Source organism: Phalacrocorax carbo, chromosome 3, assembly GCF_963921805.1.
Source record: "Phalacrocorax carbo chromosome 3, bPhaCar2.1, whole genome shotgun sequence".
Lineage (NCBI taxonomy): Eukaryota > Metazoa > Chordata > Aves > Suliformes > Phalacrocoracidae > Phalacrocorax > Phalacrocorax carbo.
This window is the reverse complement of record NC_087515.1, coordinates 13,689,587-13,711,466: the sequence shown is the minus strand read 5'-3', so window position 1 is coordinate 13,711,466 and position 21,880 is coordinate 13,689,587. Positions and strand designations below refer to the sequence as shown.

Sequence of the window (21,880 nt, the reverse complement as noted above, 5' to 3'; positions counted from 1 at the left end):
ACATTGCTTATATTCCCCTGCTGTGATAGACTGCTCAAGTCTTTCAAACAGACTCTGTGTACTTGGATGTGCGTGTGCGTGTGTGTGTGATCCAGTTCATCTTTGCTTATAGGAGCAGTCTCACTGGTAGGAGTTTGATTAATGCCACAAACAGCTTCTGCTGAAACTGGTTTTAGTACTTTCCCACATGTACAGCTTCATATGTTCACAATGTCTAGTCAACCCTAATTTGGGTTTGCCTTTAGACATTATTGTAACAATAGGATTTAACAATAAAATGTGAAATAGTCACCTTTTGGGCAAATACTGTCCTCCTTCTATTTGAAGCTGTTGCACCTCTGAGAGGAACTCCTACAAGCGGGAAGGGTTTTGTACTATAACATGCTCTGAAACTTATGCTACCCACTAAAGTGGTAGCCCAGAAGGTTTTTTTACTATATGATTTCAAACTTAAGTTTTTGATGTTTGTGTAGAAGAATTGTGTAGGAGACAGGACCGTTAAGGGGTAGGCTTTAATGAGTTTGTAACAAATAGCTTTGCTAAAAAGTAATTTATCTGAGAATTTCAGGTTTGGAAAAAAGCCTTGTTCCTTTGTGATGAGAAAGTGCATGTTTTCAGGAGCTGCTTCTGTCCTGGAACAATTTGTGTGTGTAACTGCAGTGTGGTGTTACTCAAAATGTTCCTAATCTCAAATGGCAGGGCAAGAAAAAATGCATATATAACTGTTTATAGATCCAGTGATTTTTACAGCGCCTATAAATTTTATTGTGTTATGCAATAATTTATGCATATTAAGTTCTTAGGCTTGAAAAATCCCTATCATTCAGTATCTACAAAAACGTGTCAAGGTATATTAAAGGGTGGGGGTTATCTTGCAGGTGCTTGGTAGAGGGGCAGTTTATTGAAACACAAAGTCCTAATCTTGCTGAGATTTCAGCATATACTCATCTTCTCCAGAATTTTTCACTCTATGTGTAGATCCTGTAAATAATACACGTTCAAATACTAGCTTCAAACAACCGGAATGTAACTTTTCTGTTACTTTTTTTTGTAAACAGAAGTGATTTAAATGCACGGTGTTAAACAGTCAGTATAACTAGTGGATAATAAACAGATTTTTATTCATTAGTGATGATTAAAACGTACATTGCTGTTTAAGTATTTGTCTGCGTGTAGATCCAGAAAAAGGCTACACTGATTAATGTCTTTTTTTCATAGGGCTGCCGTGGCCTGTGTTGGAGCATTTTATGAAAAAATGGGCAGAATGCTGGGCAGTTCTTTTCCAGAAACAGTGAATAATCTTTTAAAGTCTCTGAAAAGCGCAGAGGTACATTTCAGATTATTTTATATATGTGGTCTTGGTTCTGTTTAAACTGAAACTGCTTCCTCTAAAGGTGTTTGCCAAAATACCTGGATTGTTTGCCTTATACACAGAGAAGTGCAAATCGCTTCTGTAGATAGTATCAAGTTAAACATGTGCGTATATTTTTTTACTGCAGAGAGTTTAGAGTCTTGTTGTGTGAATATTATAGTAGCTGCTTCATAGCGGCATCAGTAATTGCAAAATGGTTATGTATACCATTTCTAACTACTGCATTAGGATTTCTGCTTGTGTATCCTGAACAAACATACAGTTGTATAAAAATGAATAATAAAAACTTAAGTTTTGCAACCAAGATGTTACTCTGCATGTGAGCAGGGTACATTGTGCCCTGAAAAGAGTGTGTGTGCCATAATATTGAGAGAATGTGTCCTGGGCTGTCAGTGGGTCTGATTTGATGCAAATAGGTCTGTTGGGGTTTTGCTTGTGGTGGTTTTTTTGTTGTTGTTGTTGTGGTGGTGGTTTGTGGGGTTTTTTTGTTGAAATCTGTTACAAGGTGGCAGGAGCACTGGTTGTGTGGATCTTGGCAGCTGTTTTCTTTGGCTGTGGTGTTGTACCTGTGTGGTGTGTCTTTTTGTTTTGTTTTTCTTTTATATGTGCGCTCCAGCTTGTAAGTACCTGGCTGTGTGCAGTTATAATAGAAAGCTGTTGACTACTTGGACTTCCTGTTCTCTCATATCAACTGGGTTTTTTTCTTTTTCCGCGGGGCTGCAGCAGATAAATGATGGGGCAGGACAGAAGCATCTTGTCTAGGACCAATTTGTTGGATTGCCTGGGTTCATCTTAATTTATGTGACAACTGAGGCAGTTTTAGTAAAGCTGTGTATAGTGCTTACTGCTATCTAAAACTAGCTAGGCCTTGGCTGTATATGACTTCAGTGAACTCTATTATCAGTGTTTCCAAAAACATGCCTGCACAGAAGCAGGAAAATGCAGAATTATACACCTGGTTCTTGATATAAGTGCTGTGTCTACATTTTTGCATAAATGTGGTTTGTTTGTTGTTTTTTTTGTCTCTGTGTGTGTGCAGTCTCAGGGCCGCAGTGAAATTCTGATGAGTTTACAGAAAGTCCTAAATGGACTTGGGGGAGCAGCAGCTTCTTGTCACCGTGATATTTATAAGAATGCCAGATCTCTGTTGACGGACAGATCTATGGCTGTACGATGTGCAGTGGCTAAGGTAGGTGTGTTTCTCACCAGCCCTAAAAATTGTTGTGCTGTGACTGTGAAGTACCTGTAGTTGCTTTGATAATTACTTGGGCAAGGTAAGTCCTTACTAGTTTATACTGAAGGTTCAGACATTTGACTTACTTAGTGTAAATGGAAGTACTGTAATACTGTCTTCCCCACTTTGTAAACAAATATGACATAGAATATATTGGCTGTCAGCCTCAGTGGGGGAGGTTTTTGGTAACATTTTTCTATTGTTGTGCTTTCCTCTTTTAATTTGTATTTATGTATTATCCTATTCCATGAGTCTTCTGTTTGTTTACTCAGCTAAGTTATTGGATAAATGGGAGAGTGTGAGGGGGGGAAAATAATTTCTTAATATATTAATATTAAAATATTTGCTGCATAAACCTGACAGTTACACTGGTACTTATCTAAAAGGTAGGCATGACCTCTGTTGGTGGTCAGCAAGTCTTTTTTTTCCTACAGTGTCTGCTGGAATTACAGAATGAAGCAGTGTTTATGTGGACAGCTGAACTAGAGAACATTGCAACGCTGTGCTTTAAAGCTCTGGAAAACTCAAACTATGGTGTGCGAGTTGCAGTGTCAAAGCTTTTGGGGACGGTCATGGCTACAGCACTGATACCAAAACAAGCAACAGGTACAAGTTCTTCTGGATTCTATTTCCAAGTGGAAAACTGCACCTTCAGTACCACAGGATCATCACATTGTTTAGGTTGGAAAAGACCTTTAAGAGCATCAAGTCCAACCGTTAACCCAGCACTGTCAAGTCCACCACTAAACCACGTCCCTAAGCACCACATCTACAAGTCTTTTAAATACCTCCAGGCATGGTGGCTCAACCACATCCCTGGGCAGCCTGTTCCAATGCTTGACAAGCCCTTTGGTGGAGAATTTTTTCCTAATATCCAACCTAAACCTCCCCTGGTGCAATTTGAGGCTGTTTTCTCTTGTCCTGTTGCTTGTTACTAGGGAGAAGAGACCAACCCCCACCTCATGACAATGTCCTTTCAGGTAGTTGTAGAGAGCCGTAAGGTCTCCCTCAGCCTCCTCTTCTCCAGGCTAAACAAATCAAGTTCCCTGAGCCACACCTCATAAGGCTTGTGCTCTAGGCCCTTCACCAGCTTCGGTGCCCGTGTTACATGATAGTGTTGCACAATACAAGCTTCCATCTACCGGAACAACAATGTATGTGGATTGTTTGGTTTTATAAACTCTAAGCTAAAAAAAGTAGAGCGTAGAATTTATGTTGTAGTCATACAAAGAAAGAGAGAACAAACTATCAAAAACCAGCTGGGAAAAGTAGCTTATTTTTTAAGCATGAAAACAAGCTGTTATCTGAGATGCTGGCTAGATCTTTGCAAGACAGTTTTGAATTGCTAAATCATGTCAAGATCATTGCTTGTATCAGTTGGAACTTTGGGATTAAATGATTACTCTTCTTTTTGCAAAAGTGATGCGGCAGAATGTGAAGAGAGCCACGCTTGAGGAGGTCTTGGAGCTTATGGCCACAGGATTTCTGAGAGGAGGATCTGGTTTCCTAAAGAGTGGTGGAGAGATGTTAAAAGTAGGAGGATCTGTTAATAGGGAAGTGCGAGTTGGTGTTACCCAGGTTTGTCATGAACTGTAATTTTTTTTTTTTTGATAAGGTAATAAATATACATAACTAACCCTTTTACTAGGAAAAATACACACTTCTGTATTTGTATAGAGGTTAACTTACAAGTCTAGTTTGACTAAGTCTGTTTTCTAAGAGGCACATGTGGTGTCATTCACCTAAGCTACTTGCTTTTATTATTGATGTGCAGTAACAGTAGATTAAAATATGTGCCAAGGAAAGCTTATTTGATCAGTGTATATTAGGTGGGATTAACTTGCAAAAATATTTTACAATTTAGTATGTTAAAGACTTTGGCTCCATATTTAAATTTTATTTCTTTTTAGAGAGGACATGCTGTTGTCCTTTCATGTGTGCTGGCTCTCTTTTCAGGTGCTGGGTAAAGTTTGCAGCCGTAATTTGTTAAACTATATTTCTTCTTTCCATATGTCTGTCTGGAGTAGGTGAAATCTGCTGAATGTGGAAGCTGCACTTGTCTGATAGAGAAAGGTGGCAGCAACATCTCTTCAAATGCAGGCATTCTCACTCTTGACACATATTTCAATATGCTGCAGTAACTTGCCAGAATCCAGAGTTTTTGATCATAGGGTATTTTGTGAAACCGTTTTATTTTTCTCAGCCTTTTTTGGGTGAACTTGGTGAAAATGCCCGGTCTTCATTCTGAATTAGAACACATTCAAGTTGCTGATGTTGTTGACACTATATGCTTAAAATTTTTTAAGAGACTTATTTAGATCAATGTACCGGGTTTTCTTGCTGTCATCCAAAGAGTATTTTGCACTTCACAGTGTATGTAGTGGTATAGGAGCTACTCTTGGCACTGGAAACAGTTTAGCTTCAACGACAAAGACCTGCCTAATGGATTGATTGATCCTTCTTAGCTTTGTTAGGGTTGCTGTACTGCATTTATGCATAAGTATAGCTGTAGTCTTTAGTCTTTGGTGACTGAAGATAGTCTTTTGTTTGTTTTAATCGGATCTGTATGTAACTTCTGAATTTGCAGGCCTACGTTGTTTTTGTTACAACATTGGGAGGTCAGTGGTTGGAGCGCAACTTTGCTACATTTTTGTCGCATGTACTTGATCTGGTCTCCCACCCTCGTGCAACCCAGACCCATGTGGAGGCAGTTTACTCTCGAAGATGCGTGTCCTTTATCCTGAGAGCAACTGTGGGCAGCCTACTTGGGGAGAAAGCACAGATTGCCGCTGCCAAAGATATATGTCAAGCCATTGGTAAACAAATGAAGGCAGTGGGTGAGAACTATTTTTCTTTATTTGAGACCAGTTGAAAGTTACTGTCATACTGGGTCAGCCGTTTTTCAGCTTTCTTCTACTGTGAGGGGTAATTTTGTTGTTATGGTAAAAGAGACTTTAGCTTTCTGTTTGAAATATGATATCCAAAAGGTTCTACTTGAGAAATGATTGTGTACAACTGGCTTGTTATTCTCTGATGGCTTTTGACATTGTGTTTGCTTAGAATGGAAGTGGGGGGGAAAGTGTATTTGCAGTCTATCTTGGGATAGGTTGTATTGAAAGTTGCACAGAGTTCTTTACTACCAGTGTTGAAGATCCTGTAGGTCAGGATCTCGTAGGTCCTTGTGTATCCACCACTAATATCCATACCAATATCCGGTTGGATTTTATAGGTGACATATAAAGATGTAATCTGAAGACTGGAATTAGAGAAGATAATGTGGCCCCTTTGCATAACTTTGCAGAATATGTAATCACTAAGAGGACTGACAAAATTGTGTAGGCATTTCTTTCTCATGAAATGAGTTAATTCGAGCTGGAGATTGAGAAAGCTGGAATTGCACAACAATGCATTTACCAAACATCTGTTTCTTCTCCTTTTCTGCTGCTATCTAATTTGAGTTTGAAGTAATGTTTAACATATGGAAATGGAATTGATTTTGAAACTTTTGTAGGTTCTTATCATAACTATTTTTTGATAGGGTGGGTGTGTTTTGATCGGGTAGGTGTGGAACCTTAATAAGGTTCTGATTACAGTAAGTATTACTTCTAGGAAAATAGGTCTATTGGAAATGCTACTTCTGAGAAGAACCAGTTGCAGAAGTTCCTTCTCCTGCCACCTTGTCAAAGCTGCAGGAAATTCCATCATGTATTTGGATGATCAGAACAACTGTTTCATTTTTTGAGCATTTCTGATGAATTTGATGATAACTCGGAAGGATTTTTATTTGATAATGAATTGCTTCCCTTCATATAAGGGGGATGATTTTCTAAATTTGCACTGTAGTAGACATATAAACATTAAGCTGATATTAAAGTCCCTTTTCTTTGAAATGACTGTTGCTGTGTCTGGGATATTGTGTAGAACAGAACCAACAGTGGGATCTGGGAACTTAATTGGATAACTTTAAGATGATTAGAGGTTGTGATTAATTACTTACTAAAGGTCTGGAGTGTTGTTTTTTGTTGTTTTTGGGTTTTTTGTGCTATTTTAGTTCTATTCCATATATATACCTGAAAATTTGTATGCATAGCCTAGATATGTCAAGATTATACTTTTAGTTACTATGTATAGATAAAATACACACATGCTGTGTACGTGTATACTTGCTTTTGCTGTGTTATACTACTAATCCTACCTCTTAGTGCACTGCCATCCATAGTAACTATGGGCATCTGTTTTTCATGGTCTTTGGATGATTGTGTTTGGCTAATAGCTGTAAAACTATTTCTCCTCAGAATGTGTTTGGTTTGCGAGTTCACACTATGACCAAACTTGTGGTGTTGTTTTAATATAGGGTTGATGTCAAAACTAAATTGTCGCTTCCTATCCTGTATGTATTCAGGTGTGATACAGATGGTAGTTAAGCAAGATACTTTTTTTTTTATTTTTGCAGAAGCAGTCGTGAATGATGCTAACACTGAAAATAAATCAGGAGCTGCTGATGTAGCTGCAAGCCAGCATGTAATGGTGTGTGCCCTCCAGGAGCTGGGTAGTCTGGTTCAGAGTCTGAATGCCACTGCATCTCCTCTTATTCAAGAACCCTCTATTGGTATGCAAATAAATTTAAATGAGACATTTAAGCAATAAATATGAAATATCATTACATCTAGCTAAACAATAAATTAATATGTAAGACATAAATTGATGAAACTGGCACTCCCTGTCATACTCCAGGTAGCTAAGTTTGTCCAGCTCATTCTGTTTAGTACCCTAACTTGAACTAAAGTTTGACAAAGTATTAAGCAGCTATTTTGATCAAAGCCTGCCTGAAGCTCTTTTAAAGGGTGAGTAAGGTTGCAAAGTTGTAATTTTTAGAACTGATTTGTTCCAGATTAATGGTTTTATAGGAAATACATTGTTTTGCTCTATAAGGCTTGAAATATTTGCTCCTGGAAAGCTGTATTGCCTTTGGATATCAACTTTCTGTGGGAACGCTAAGAGTATTTTGTTGAGATGAAGCTATATACAGTCCCATTTTAAAAAGCTAGTTATTTGGCTTAAGTTGACCAGGGTTTGTGGGATTTTCTTCTTGTTTGTTTTAACATGAAAATCCACATTTATGCTGTAGTGTTGCAGTTTTAAGTTCTTTCAGTTTGTGGATGCCTGTGTTTTTTCCAATGGAAGTGCAAGCTCCTTTAGACGTTTCATTATATAGATTGTTGTCTTGATGCATATGACATTCTTCTCATACTGATTTTGCTCCAGCTATGGGGTGGGGAAGATTGTGCTCATATTTACTCCTTCTGACTGCTGAGCCCCATCAGAACAGAGGGGACTGTGTCTCGGTGCTATTTCTGCTAGCTGCTATGAAGTGAGCAGGTAGAAGCTCTTCACTAGCTACAGAGAAACCAAGAGATAAGGCAGCAGTGGGGGCTTTGAAGTAGGAGTTTGCAAAGTTAGAGATCTGGACTAACGAAAGTGTTGGTGTGGAGACAGATTGGACTGAAGAGCTCAGAGTTAGGAAGCAGGATTAGCTAGGCATGGAGGTTTGGAAAGCGTAGAAGGGTGGTAACTTGGTGCAGGGGAGAGAGCAGTGTGTCAAAAGGGGAGAACAGCAGTCGGTGACATCTGTAGCATGTGCTTGTCTACAACGTGAAGCAAAACCAAAGAACTGTTGCTCTGTTATTGGCAATCTGTGTAAACGATGGGCAGATTGTAGGAATCATCTCATCCAGTGCCAATTCCCTTATATAAGGTTACTGCCTCTTTTTAGTTGTTCAAGTAGTAGAAGTCAGTGCTATGGCTCTGGCAGCTCCAGCTTTGCTGGTAAAACCTGGTATAGAGCAGCATATGCTAATAATGCTTCTGTATTTCCTTAAAGAAAAAGACAAAGTAATAAAATTCAAGTACTGTAATTCTGACTTCCTTAACTTTCATGTTGCCTGTCTAGTATTGATTCATTTTACTTGTCTATGTATATTAAAAAGCACATCATAACTTTAAGACTGTAAACTATCTTTTCTGTAGGTCTATTGGAGACAGTAACTTCAGTTCTTCTTCATCCCAGCATGGCTGCTCGACTTGCTGCTGCATGGTGCTTGCGGTGTGTAGCTGTGGCATTGCCTTTTCAGTTGACTCCATTTTTAGATAGGTGTGCAGAAAGACTCAACAATCTGAAGACCTCTCCTGAAGCTGTTAGTGGCTACAGTTTTGCAATGGCTGCTTTGTTAGGTGGTGTGCATCAGTGTCCCTTAGGTATTCCTCACGCCAAAGGAAAGGTGAGATAATAAGTGTTCCATCTGTGAGTGAGCATGCTAAATGATACCTTTTTGTCTAGTAGTAATAGCTTTACAAAACGTGTGAGACGGTAACAAGTTAAAGCGTTATTGAAGTTGAATTTGTGCCTAGCAAGAGAGCAACGGCTAGAGCATGTGTTTGTAGTATTTCAGTTATGATATTTACCAGCGTTTTTCCTCTCTCTCTTTCAAATGTGCATTCTTGTTTGGCATATTGATGAATAATTGCTGAAGAATATTACTGTCTGTATTGTCATATGCAAAACACTAATCCTCTGCATGAAATGTAATCTGCATTCATTCTTTATGGAAGGTCAATTTAAATTATTTGAGAACATCTTTATATATAGTCTGCAAGGGTGGATGTGTAACAGTAGCATGCAGTGGCTTAATTTATATTTTTTAAATCCATTGGTTTTTGTAATTGATGCAGATGGTGGTCAGTATTGCTGAGGATCTGTTACGAACTGCTGCACAAAACAGCAGACTCTCCTTGCAGCGGACTCAAGCTGGATGGCTTTTACTTGGAGCACTTATGACTTTAGGTTTGTAAAAATGGTTGCTTTTTGTTTTATTTTAATGCTTGTCCAGCATTTCTGATTATCTGCTGTGGCAAATGGTGTCTACGTATAATCAGTCCAGTATCTAGCACAAGAGTGTTTATACCAAGGGAAAGTGAGTGTTAGTGCATTTATTTCAGCAGTGTTGTTTGTGCTGGGGAGAAGTGAAATATTAATGTTTATGTAAGCTGAAGGATAGTAGAAGGTGTCATACCTAAAAAAAAATTCTGCTCTCTTTTTAGAAACCCAACCTTGCGTCATTCTGTAGTCTTCCTTCCTTAATACCGTGGTGCAGAAGAAGTGGACTGTAAATAGAACATAATACATATTCCAAGAAGTTGCATGTGTGCCTCTGGATAGGCAACTGTACTGATGAGAAGTGGTACCAGTTTAAGAGCCACTCAGTTGTTTTTTAAAAAAGCCAGCCTCATGTTCATATCTGCCATCACAGAAATGTTAGAAGCTATGTTTTGAGAGGTTATAAATATACTCTTGAATTTTGCAGCAATAGTGGAGTTTTTTTGTTTGGGGTTTTTATACTGGAAAATATGATCTGATGCGTTCTGCAGTATTTTGATCTCTCAGAAAATACCAGTTTGTGTTTCATCTTGCTTGTCTAAATTGTCTCTCTTTTTTGTCAGCTTATTGTCATGTTTTCATAACAGTGTAGCCCTATTTTGGTTGTCCTTCTCCAATATATTTTTAATACTCTTGCACTGGATCTTCTGGAGCTTTTTCAGAAGTTTTCTATAAACTTGACTGTTAAACTAGTTACATAATCAGTAACTGTCAATTATTTTTGTGCTCATTTTATGAATAAGTTAGGCTAGGCTAAAGAGCTTGTCTTCAAAATAGTAATATAAACAAATCAGAAGTCAGAATAAAAAGATAGTAAAAAACCAGTTGTCAGTGGTTACCTGTTACATGACAAATCTATAGAATTGCCTATTTCCTATTTTTAGTATTGATATCAACAAACAGACTTACCCATATTATTTATTTGCCATACTTTCAGCGTAGAAACAGGAAAGAATTCCCTTTGTTTTTCATTGTTCAAGTAGGGAGAAAAGGAAAAGTGAAGTAAGAGAAAAATAGCTTGAAGAGCAAAAGCCATCACAGAAGATTTTTCACAGTTCAATACAAGTTTTTATTATACTGTTGCTTTATTTTTTTGCATAGGTCCTTCTGTTGTTCGGTATCATCTGCCTAAGATGTTGCTGCTGTGGCGAAACGTGTTTCCACGTTCTCTGAAGGAATTGGAAGCAGAGAAGGCAAGAGGAGATTCTTTCACCTGGCAAGTAACACTGGAAGGCCGTGCTGGAGCTCTATGCGGTATGAATTTCAAATGTTGAGATTACAAGTGGGTGGTAAACCAAAACATGATCCCAAGTATTACAGAGAGAACTATTACTTCCCTGCTGTCTTTGAAAATGACTGATGAAAATCTGACATATCTTAATGTGACCTGGTTTTGGCATATAGTTTTATGAACATGTCACAAAGTCTTTGATTAAACATTTTTAGTTGCTGCTTTTTTGATATTCTCTTAGGATCTGTATCGCGCTCATGCTTTTATATTTGTTTGTTTCAGTAAAATTTTAATTTAAACTATTTTGTTACTAGCTATGAGAAGTTTTGTTGCTCACTGTCCTGAGCTCCTTACTGAGGATGTGATCAGGAAATTGATGACACCCATAGAATGTGCCATGACAATGATGTCACAGTAAGTAGGCAGTTTTTGCTTTGTTCTCTTTTGTCTTTTCCCAGACCTGAAGTACTAGAACTAATTTGTTTTCATTCGTAATCTGACGTAGTAACTGTGATGTTGCTGTTTGTCCCTGTTGAAAAAGCTTATATGAGCGTTGTGTTTATGGTCATTAGCTTTGTAAAAGTATATCATTGCATAGCCTGTGCTGAAGGGCCTACCATGGTAACTGTTGTTAACTGTGTTTTGGATTTCCAGTTCAGTGAGCTTTTGAATTCATGGTTTGCTTATCCTTGTGCAAGAAACAAGATAACTAAGATACCGATATACTAGATGTTAATCAATAAATTATCCTCTTATAAAATGTACTAATGAAAACATTTTAAATGTTTTACAGACTAAAAGAAAAAACACAGTTTTGGGTTCATTTTTTTTAAAAAAATGTTGCTGTGTACGATTACCTCTGAAAATGTACTGATAATTGAGTAATGTTGCTCAGAGTAGTTCTCTGAACACTGTTTTCTTGGCTTAGCTAGTGCCATACCCTGTTAAAAGAAATCTGCAAATACTGTTTTCAGTAACTTGCAGTATTTCTGGTTGTGTCTTTTTCTCTTTTGATTCTATAGCATTCCATCAGTAATTAAAGCCCACGGAGCTCATCTCAAAGCCAGTGCAGCAATGGTCCGTTTAAGACTTTATGATATATTGGCTTTATTACCTCCAAAGACATATGAAGGTACATGCATTTTTAACAATTTTTATTAAACTAAAAATTCTACTTACACCTTTTGATGTGTTTTTGGTGTTTGCCTTTGAAGCAGATATTAGATGCAAAATAGAATACTAGGAATCTCCAAAAGTCTTCTACTGTGTTCCTAATCTTCTGTATGTTGTCTTGACAGTATAGCTACAGAGTATAAATATTGCAAAATATTAGAGTAACACAGTAAAGAAGTTACAGTCCTGTTTATAGGATTGAGAGATATGGAGATCATGGTCTGATATTCAGTTTAGGTGTTCTGTGTCACTGTTACTTGAAAGATAGAGAGCATTATTTTGTGATATACTCAAAGGGCAGAGAGAAGATTTAGTTTTGTGGGTTTTGGTTTTTTTTCTTTTTTCTCTTGTCATCCTCCTCCCCCATCGTCCTTTTTTTTTTTTTCACCTTATTTGATCTATTGGACAGATTTAGGCTATTATTATTAAATTGCCAGGCACTGTCACATGATCTGACAGGATCTGAGAGATCAGCTTTTTTGGGTTTTGTTTAGTGTTGTTAATACATCAAATTTACCTGATCATGTGGATGAGCAGATTTTTGCTCACCCTGGAAGGGATGAGCCTGATCTGTTGTTTAGAACAATGGTTTGGGAATTGGGAGCCCAGGATTCTGTTTGAAGCCTTGCTCTCAACTCTAGCCTTGTCAGGTTTACCTCTGTGTTTGCTACCTGTAAAACCAAGGTAACAGTACATGCTTTGATTTCTAACTTCTGATCACTAGCTGAAATGTTTGGATAAGAAGCAGCAATGATTCTTTTTAATGTCCGTCCTTTTAGGATCATTTAATGCGCTGCTTCGAGAGTTGGTAGCAGAATTTACTTTGACAGACAACTCTGCTAATACAACCACATCACTCCTAAGGTCTCTTTGTCATTATGACGATAGTGTTCTTCTTGGCTCTTGGCTGCAGGAAACAGATCATAAGTCAATTGAAGACCAGGTAATAACTAGAAGAATAATGAATTATCTGCTCTGTCTATGTGATATGTCTGCGTGGGAAGCCTTCTAAAAGTGAAGCTTCATGCCTTGTTTTTAGTCTTATTTCAGAGGTTTGTTAGATATAAGTCCTTCCATCTACAGAGTACCATTTTGATTAAAAACTGCCTACAGCTGAGATAAATTGCATAACACTACTCATATGGTTGTGGTTAGTGAGCTAACCTAATTTCTTTAAAACAAAACAACGCTTCCCACCCTGTCTCCTCCCCGATCTTCCTAGTCCAGCAGTTGTTCTCTCATATATTTTTTTGAACTAGGAGAAATGTAAGTTCCACTTAACATGTTTTATAATGAATCTGCTGTCAAAATAACAGTATTGCAGATGGTATTAGAGCAAAACAATATTTAACTGCTTTTATAGATGTAGTATGAAATCTTACATTTCATTTGGAAGTATTGACACAGTCTTGTTGGTATAATAAGGAATTTGCTGAACTTCTTTTAAAAAGTGAGTGTTTGAAACATAGGAATCAAAAATTTAAAAGGAAACAAGTATTGCTATGAGGGTTTCTCTTAAAATTTTAGATCAGCTGGTAGCGTTGATCCACTTATCATTTTTCAAATGGCCCTTGAAGGAGGAATAGGCAAAAATTTGTTAATGTTAAATAGTTTAGGAAGCTATCTGGTAATAGCCTTCTCTTTGCTTTCCTAATTTGTGATGGCTAGGAGGGGGCTGGCCACCTCTTTCCAAGCCCTTAACCCTCATATATTTCAGGATTTAATGATATGGAGAAAAGATGTTTGCCTACCTGGGCATACTCACCAACCTGTCTCTGTCTTCGTAATTCTGCTCTGATTTTTGATTTCTCAGCGAACTGCGTTCCCTAGATGACTAACTGTTCTGAGCATTTGCTGAACTGTGCCATCATAAGCTTTGCAACTCAGCTTCTCAGAAATTTCTTGGTATAAGAAGGGGGGAGCTGAAAATGCCTCTTCTGCCACAGTTATCTAATAATACCAAGATTTCTCAGAATGCAGCTGCCTTGATTGAGCAGATCCAAAAGCCAGGACTGATACTAAGGGGAGACTGTTTCTGAGAAAAGATCTGCCTGTCAAAGAAAAAAAAAAAGGCTTTTATAAACTTCCCTTTTTTTATTGTGGTGGACATAGTAGACTTCCAGTAGACATCAATCCACAGAGCTTTCTGGGATCCTCTAACGTGTAGAACAGCATCACTGTTGGCAACTGAAGCCCTCTAGTGCATCACAGGATTCTCCTGTGCTGGGTCATGTTTTATTTTTTAGAGATATGGAGGTCTCAACAAATGTTTGCTGTTTTCTGACCTCTTAAGATGAATACAGAGCTGCTAGATTAAAATTTTGTTTCATGATTAAATAATGAACAAATAATGAAAATAAGTTTTTCTGCAGAGAAAATAGGTGATTGTTTAATTGTGTTTCCTGAAAGAATAATGGTTTAGGAAGTATCTTCATGGTGATAGGAATGTTAGTAATTTTAGTACTGTTTCTATGTATGGAATCATTACAGCCAAAACTGATCATTTAATATGCTGTACTGTAACTCGATGCTCAAAAAGAGATTGAATGAATAACCTTTTTTCTGAAATGTCACTTTGTAGTCAGTGATTCAGAATCTACTATTAGTACCAGAATTAATCTGCTCTTCTTTAGTTTCCATCTCTTACTACCAGGAGCGATAGTTTGTGCATTTATCCAGGTGTTAACTGCTTTGACCCTCTGGGATTTAGCTGGCTCCGTAAATGCTAGTGTGTGTATACATTGGGACTGTGCAGTTGCATTCAGGTGTTTGTGAGCTATTTTGTTGTTGTAAGCTACTGCATATGTGTTTTGGTTATCACTAGTTCCAAATTTTATGTGCGAAGGTATATTCAGAGGTATTCGTATTATGTGGCATTTTGCAGCTTCAGCCAAACAGTGCGTCTGGAAGTGGTGCTTTGGAACATGATCCATCTTCTATTTATTTGCGCATCCCTGCTGGTGAAGCTGTACCCGGTCCCCTTCCTTTAGGAGTATCTGTCATCGATGCATCTGTGGCTCTCTTTGGTGTGGTTTTTCCTCATGTCTCTTACAAACATAGGTCAGTTTACATCAGTGTTCAACTTCAGACTCTAATGCCTTGTTCTCTGGGTAGTGTATATGTATGGTTGTGGGTTTTTTTGTTTTGGTTGTTTTTTTAATAAGAGTCTACTTTGTTATCAATTCTCTTTAAATTCAGAGTTCAGTATTTGGTGTTCATTGTGTCTCAGGATTCCAGAATATGTCTGCATGGTTTAGAAATAAGGTGATTTCCTCAGTTTTATCAGTTTTGAAGGTTAGAGTTCAGAGGTAGAAACTAGATTATTTTCTCTTCTTACTGCATTTAACAGTATTAATTTCCTGCAAAAATATCCACTGCAATTACCTTGAAATCAGCCTTGAAAACATAGCAGTGGCATCCATTGAATTTAGTTTGGCTTCCATGAGTAAGACCAATTGATTTATACTCAGGAAATCATCTTATGCATGATGAAAAAGAGGGAATGGAATTCAGTTCCACATTACGTTTGCAGAGTTATTAGTTGTCAGGACTACTTTTGTCATTCAGTTTAGCTAATTTGTCAATGAGCACAGAGTGAAAGCAGTTCTAAGATGCATTTCAAAGTGAAATTATCCTTCAGTGCAATCCTGATGGGAACAGTTTTTTCCTAGCAGTCAATCTCATTTTGCAGTAAGTGTGGGGTAGACTTGAGGCCAGCTTGCAGTAATTCAACTTGATCTATATCTGTTGTTAGCTATGGAAAGATTTGGCTGGGGAACTGCTGAGTAGTTAAGAATGCAGATTATTCATTATACTCCTGTCCTTGGTATCTTCTAAGGAGCTCTCGTCCTACCAGTAACACTTTCTGGCATGGTTAAATGGGGGAAACAATAGGAACAATAATAGGAATATGGAGGGTAACACTATTTTGAATGGTAGTGGAGAGGCTGCATTTTTCCACTCTTGTCCTCATACCTTTCTAGTTATATAGCCAAATGTATCTCAAGACTTACTTCCTCTTGGTGGTGTGTTCTTCAAAAGGAGCAGTAAACATCTGTGGATGAACTAAAAGAACCAGCAAAGGGACGTTTAGAATAACTCTACCCTTTCCACCTAAAGTGAATACCTTTTGGAGCCCCTGAAGAATAAATTCTGTAACTGGACTTAAAAGGCCCTTTTGTTGTGTGCAGTTTTTTTACCAGCTGTGTTTTAACTTCTATTTTGAAAGAATATCACTTAAATTATGTTCTTTCCTTTGTTTTAGATTACAGATGTTGGATCACTTTGCTGAATGTGTCAAGCAGGCTAAAGGTGTTCGCCAGCAAGCTGTGCAGCTTAATATCTTTACTGCTGTTCTTAGTGCTTTGAAGGTAAAACTTGTTAACTTGTAATGAATGCCAAAATTCAGCAGTTTGATTCATCAGTTTGTATTTGATACAAAAGGCTATTAGAAGAAGTTACCACGTAAACATTCAAAAGTTTGAAAGTTCAAAAATTGAATTTTTACAGATATTAGTGTGAGCTCTTGTCTGCATGTATCAGTACAGAGAAGAAATTAGGTTTATGTAGTCAGCGTTCTATAGTATTCAGACCTTTTTTTTCCTTTTCAGTCCTGTAGGTTTATTTGTACTGAACTCATGGATTATGTACTTTGTCATATATACTCAGAAAACCCTTCATGTCACGAAGCATTGTGCAGATGAGGCTTATCGAAATAAAAACAAAAATAGATTTGGGTTTCCATTTGGGATATCATAATTTTTTCTTCTTAAGACTCTGTAATACTGTGTAGAATTCTAGATGTTTATGTCCAGTCCCACTGACTTCAGTTACAGCTCTGTGTTCTCTATTACACTTGGAAATCCAACCTCCTGCTATCAATTCAGGAAGCTAGACAGCAAGTCGCAAATAATATGCCTGAGAAATATATGGTTTCAGTGACTCGTATTGCCCCAACACAGGGGTAGGATTTTCTTTCTACTAGCCAAATTTCTTAAGACATTTCTTGTTTTTTCCTGATGCTGTGTTATATAGTTTCCAATTCATAAATCTGGACAGCATTTGTCATTGTCATCCTTGTTGTCCTGTGCACTGAGGAAGCTACCCTCATAGAAGTGCCAGCCTGTAACTAAAGATTGGATGAGTTTCTTCTTGTCTGACTTCTGCCATACAAAAAATGGGTGCCTAGTTTAAGCTAATTATTACCGGGGCTCCATGTCCTTGGTTGATGGGCAAATTAGGTTGGCAAGACAGCACCTCCGTTCCTTGCTTTGTTCTTAGAAATGTGAGCCATGTTGCTGCAAGTTGAAAAGCAGATTCCAAGACAGATGCCTGGAATTTCCCATGCCGTGCCAAATGGCCAAAAAATTGTCAAAATTGAGCTGAAATGAGGATTTCAGAACAGAAAATGAGAATCTGTTGTAGAGTGATCAACTTTTTCCTCTATAATACGTGCAGTGTTTGTACTTTACGTGTGTTTAATTATTTTTCCTGAAGTAAAAGACTTCTTGAAAGTTGTAGTGAAAGGTGATGTACTATTAATGAAATATGGGAACCAAAGAAGCTGCAGAAGCAGTGTTCAGTGTTACTGTCCTGTAGAATGTTCGTATAACAGTCTGTATAAAAGTTTGCAACGATGTTATTATTAAGAAAAAAATATTTTCATGTACCTAAAAGGTCTTTGATTTAAATGATTCTTGCAGAAACATAACTGAGCTGTGGTTTTCCTGTCTGACAGAAAGACATGTTGCAGTTAGATTTTAAAGCTTCTGGGTGTTTTTTTTTCTGGGCTTTCCTGTCTAAGACTAGCTCAGATTCAGTAGCACTAGGGTGCATGTAGCACTGTAACACATTTGATGAAAAAGGCTGGTACAACAGGTCTTCCTGTATGTCAAATAGATGGAGTGCTGGCAAACATAAGACTATGTTGTTGATTTTGAGTTATAAATATTTTCAACCAGTATATTGTAGGATAAATGACCACAAATTTAAACAAAAGTAAAAGTGCAGCATTTTTAATTGAAAATCTCAAATATAGTAAACCTGCTTTTGAATCTTTCCTTTCTCTCCTGATATGGAATGTTTTTTTCATATTTTTTCATGTAGGGTTTAGCTGAGAATAAAAGCACATTAGGACCAGAAGAAGTCCGCAAATCTGCTCTGACGCTGGTAATGGGTGCCCTTGATAATCCTAACCCTATTTTGAGATGTGCAGCAGGTGAAGCTCTTGGCAGAATGGCTCAAGTGGTTGGAGAAGCCTCTTTTATAGCGAGAATGGCTCAGTACAGTTTTGATAAGTAAGTTACTTTTGATTCAGAAAAGGAAATAAAAATATAATTTAACATAGTATAGAAGATTCCTCTACTGAATACCATATTGATTATTCTTCTCTTTTCATGCTTGATTGCTATGATTATGTAGAGCTAACAAACCTTCAGACAGAGTCTTCTCTTTTTGGTTTATTTAATGTGATTCTTCCAAGAATAAATGCTGAGTTGTTAAACTACTTGGAATGTGAAATGATACCAATTAATAGGTTTTGATGAGTTACTTGAAGGTGACTGAACTGCTTCAGATAGATAAATGCAGCTTACACTAAGTATGTCTGTAATATGAGTTGTGTTGATAGTGGTTCTGTTTCATCAAAGCATCCTCTTTATAGATGTAACTTATCTACTGGCCCATGATTTTATTCCGTATTCTGTTGTTAATCTTAGGTCTTTTGAAAGATGTCTGGTAGATAAGACAACATTTTCCCAATTTTTGGCTTAAATTTAAGATATCAGCCTATCTGTGAATCAGAACGCATCTGTGGCAGGGCTGCAGCCCATATTTTTGGCTGGCTAGGCTGCATGCACGTAGCCTCAGTCCAGCTCTCCTACCTCTGGGTAATTCAGTTTTTCCCGTCATTTCATCATGTAATAGAGTATGTAATCTTCACTGTTTTTCCATGAATTTCTATTACTGGGACTGTTTCCTTGGATTCTTATGTATTGATAAGATTCAAGTTGTTAACGGTAGCCAGTCTGTTGACATGGTCAAGTAATTTTTTTTATATTTGAGGTTTGCATTTACTTTGTTCACTGATGGATAAGAACATGCTTGCCTCTCATATACAGACAACCAGGAAAAAAGAAAATATTTCTTTGTTCTAATGAGGATGTCCTTCTTTTCTTTCTCTTCCCCAACCCCCAAAAATGTTTTAATTAAAAAGTTATGTATGTGACGTGCATTCAGAAGCAGGACTGTGGAAAGTACTCAAGTCACTGCTTCATACAACAGCTCATTCAGAATGCTATTCATTCTGTTTTAGTTTCATTAATAGAACACTATTTAAAAAAAAGCTTTACTGGAAAAGTCATAGAACTCAGCTGAAGAAGAAAACAGCTATACTAAAAGTTATTCAGTTGACTTTGCAGTGGAAGACATAGCTGTGGATTTCTTTATAATTTTTCAATATGTGTTGTCATTTTTCCATTCTTGATTCCTTTTCACTGCAGTGGTCTAGCAGTGACTTCTCTGATTATTAAATTAGTTTGCTGTGAAACATGGGTAAACACTAGATGCTTTTCCTATATTCTTTCACTTCCAAAACTCTTCATCTAAAATGTCAAGTTCTGACCAGGAAGAAAGAAAATAACTATTAAAATATCTTTATTTATTTACCGTATATGTAATCCGCTTTAATAGCAATATAGATTAAGTACCTTGTTTTTGCTTTTGTTGTTAAGACTTCTCAAGATCTTGTAAGGTGGCATGCAAAATTCTGCGAGCTGTTTGCACTGTTATAGTACTTGAAGGGTTCTTTGTAATAAACTTAGTGAATTACATGATTTCCTTTTATTTAAACATTGATAGGTTAAAATCTGCTCGAGATGTTGTATCAAGAACGGGCCATTCATTGGCTCTGGGCTGTCTCCATCGGTATGTTGGTGGAATAGGTTCTGGACAGCACCTGAAAACTAGCGTCAGTATTCTCTTGGCTTTGGCACAAGATGGAACCTCTCCTGAAGTCCAGGTAAAAAACATAGTTGGCAGAAAACTACTTTAAAATATTCAGGATTAAAACTAAAAATTAAATTACCTTTTCAGGTGTTCCTTAATAGAGATTGTCACATGTAAGCCAAATCATGTGGGTGTAGCATGTGCCAGGGAGCGTGAAAAAAGTGGATCTTTCCTTATGAATGCTTACTGTACAGAATCCCAAATAGGTATTGCAATTGAAGTGTAACCTTACTGTTAGTTAGGGAGACGGTTGCAAGTGGTCACGTTAATTCAGACTGACACGTATCTGCAGAGTAATTCTCTGTGGGCATATTCCTACCTGACTGTAATTGTAAAGCAGAATGTGTTAGTTGTACCTTAGCTGCCTAAACTAAAGTTTTTAATACCTGGCTAATGGTTGTCATGTGATCAGTAACTGGAGTCTCAGGTGATGAGCAGTAGTTTTCTTTCCCAAGTAATTTCCGTGTATGTGATACTGTGAACACAGTATGGCAGTACATCGTCTTTGCGGGTGTTATCACAACAAAAATATGTTGCAAGCTAAACTGCGGTTAGAGGGCAGAAGGGGAACTAGTAGGAGCCAAGTCCAAGACACAAGGCAAAAGTGGGAGGGAGTCTCTTAACTATAGACATGTGGAGTTTCGCAAAAGGTCAACTTGACTGCTAAAGCTTGCTGGTGGAGTAAAAAAGGGACTAAACATGCTGCTGAAAGAGCACTGAGTTGCTGAATATGTATAAACACTGTGCAGTTCAGAAAGTTTCCTAAGTTGAACGAAAATACTTGAAAATTGGGAGGATGCGCTGTCTTTACTCTCCCAGGAGACATTTGAGGGGTCAGTGTCTTAATCTGTCTTTACTCTCCCTTAAACATTTCTTTGTGGCTATTGCTGTAAAAAGAAGAGAGGGCTAGATGGAACAGTACATCTATCTTTACGGTAATGTAGAATATTAGAGGGAAATGTGCTGATTTTTTTTTTTTCCTCTAGCAATTAAATCTATCGAAGTATTAGAATAAAATAATTACTTCAGAAGGAGGGAGTAGAAGAAACCTTTTTTGAGGAAAAGCAAGTGTCTTGTCTGTAATTACTGTTCTTCAAAGACCATGGTGTAATTGCATGATATAAGAGGTATTTTTTTGGTCATTTTCACGAGTTACTGCAAGGAAACGATTATCTGGAATAGTGACTGACTATAATGCTTTAGCAGCAGGAAGTTGTGTGTCACCCATAAGTAGGGGCACTTTATACCCACAGATTGAGAAGCTGAAGTCCCCAGTAACTATACAGAATCATACTTCCACCTTGGTTTAAATTGTGAACTTGATAGAACATGTAATAGAGTACGTTCTTATTTCTTTTCTTCAGGGCAATAAAAAAAATCAAAATAATCATGCTTATCACTTGGGAAAACAAGAGTGGTTTTGTTTGGAGATGATGTATAAAATAACAAACTATTTTAAAATATTGTTCTATATAAAAATATAAATTGTATGTCTAGATTTCTATTATAACATATGAACTATATAAATATGTTAATCTAATATAAAATTATAATATATGATATAATTTGTATTTAAAAATATATTTGTCTTCTAAATTTCCCTTTAAGGTAGGAAAAGTTCAGTTTGCATATGTAACTTACTTCACGTATGAGTAGTAATTTTGAGGCATATAATTGTGTACCATTCATTTTAAAAAAAAAAATACAAAACAGAAAGGGTTACTGCTTTATGAAAAAAATTTAAGTATAAAGGGGAAGCCCAGGTGAACTTGCATACCTACCTTATTTTCTGTTGAGAGTATGACACCAGACCACTGTGAAAAGCTAAGCTTTTAAACCTCATCCCTCACTAGATCAATGTGGTTACATAGAAACCGTATGGGAATACAAGTAATGGAAATTTGCAGGAATGAAAGGATAAGCTGTAATGTG

General features: G+C 37.2%; 1 protein-coding gene across 3 annotated transcripts in view; it reads left to right on the top strand.

The window, feature by feature from the left end:
* The window catches only part of HEATR5B (HEAT repeat containing 5B), a 56,728-nt gene that overhangs the window by 3,900 nt on the left and 30,948 nt on the right, over positions 1-21,880 (top strand). For all 3 annotated transcript variants that reach the window (XM_064445873.1, XM_064445872.1, XM_064445871.1), the window contains exons 4-19: positions 1,219-1,327; positions 2,412-2,561; positions 3,041-3,212; positions 4,027-4,184; positions 5,194-5,443; positions 7,060-7,215; positions 8,634-8,884; positions 9,336-9,447; positions 10,642-10,794; positions 11,086-11,185; positions 11,794-11,903; positions 12,724-12,887; positions 14,829-15,004; positions 16,209-16,314; positions 18,050-18,240; positions 19,802-19,961. In XM_064445873.1, the coding sequence (XP_064301943.1) occupies positions 1,219-1,327; positions 2,412-2,561; positions 3,041-3,212; positions 4,027-4,184; positions 5,194-5,443; positions 7,060-7,215; positions 8,634-8,884; positions 9,336-9,447; positions 10,642-10,794; positions 11,086-11,185; positions 11,794-11,903; positions 12,724-12,887; positions 14,829-15,004; positions 16,209-16,314; positions 18,050-18,240; positions 19,802-19,961 (2,518 nt within the window). The remainder of the gene's footprint in view (positions 1-1,218; positions 1,328-2,411; positions 2,562-3,040; positions 3,213-4,026; positions 4,185-5,193; positions 5,444-7,059; positions 7,216-8,633; positions 8,885-9,335; positions 9,448-10,641; positions 10,795-11,085; positions 11,186-11,793; positions 11,904-12,723; positions 12,888-14,828; positions 15,005-16,208; positions 16,315-18,049; positions 18,241-19,801; positions 19,962-21,880) is intronic.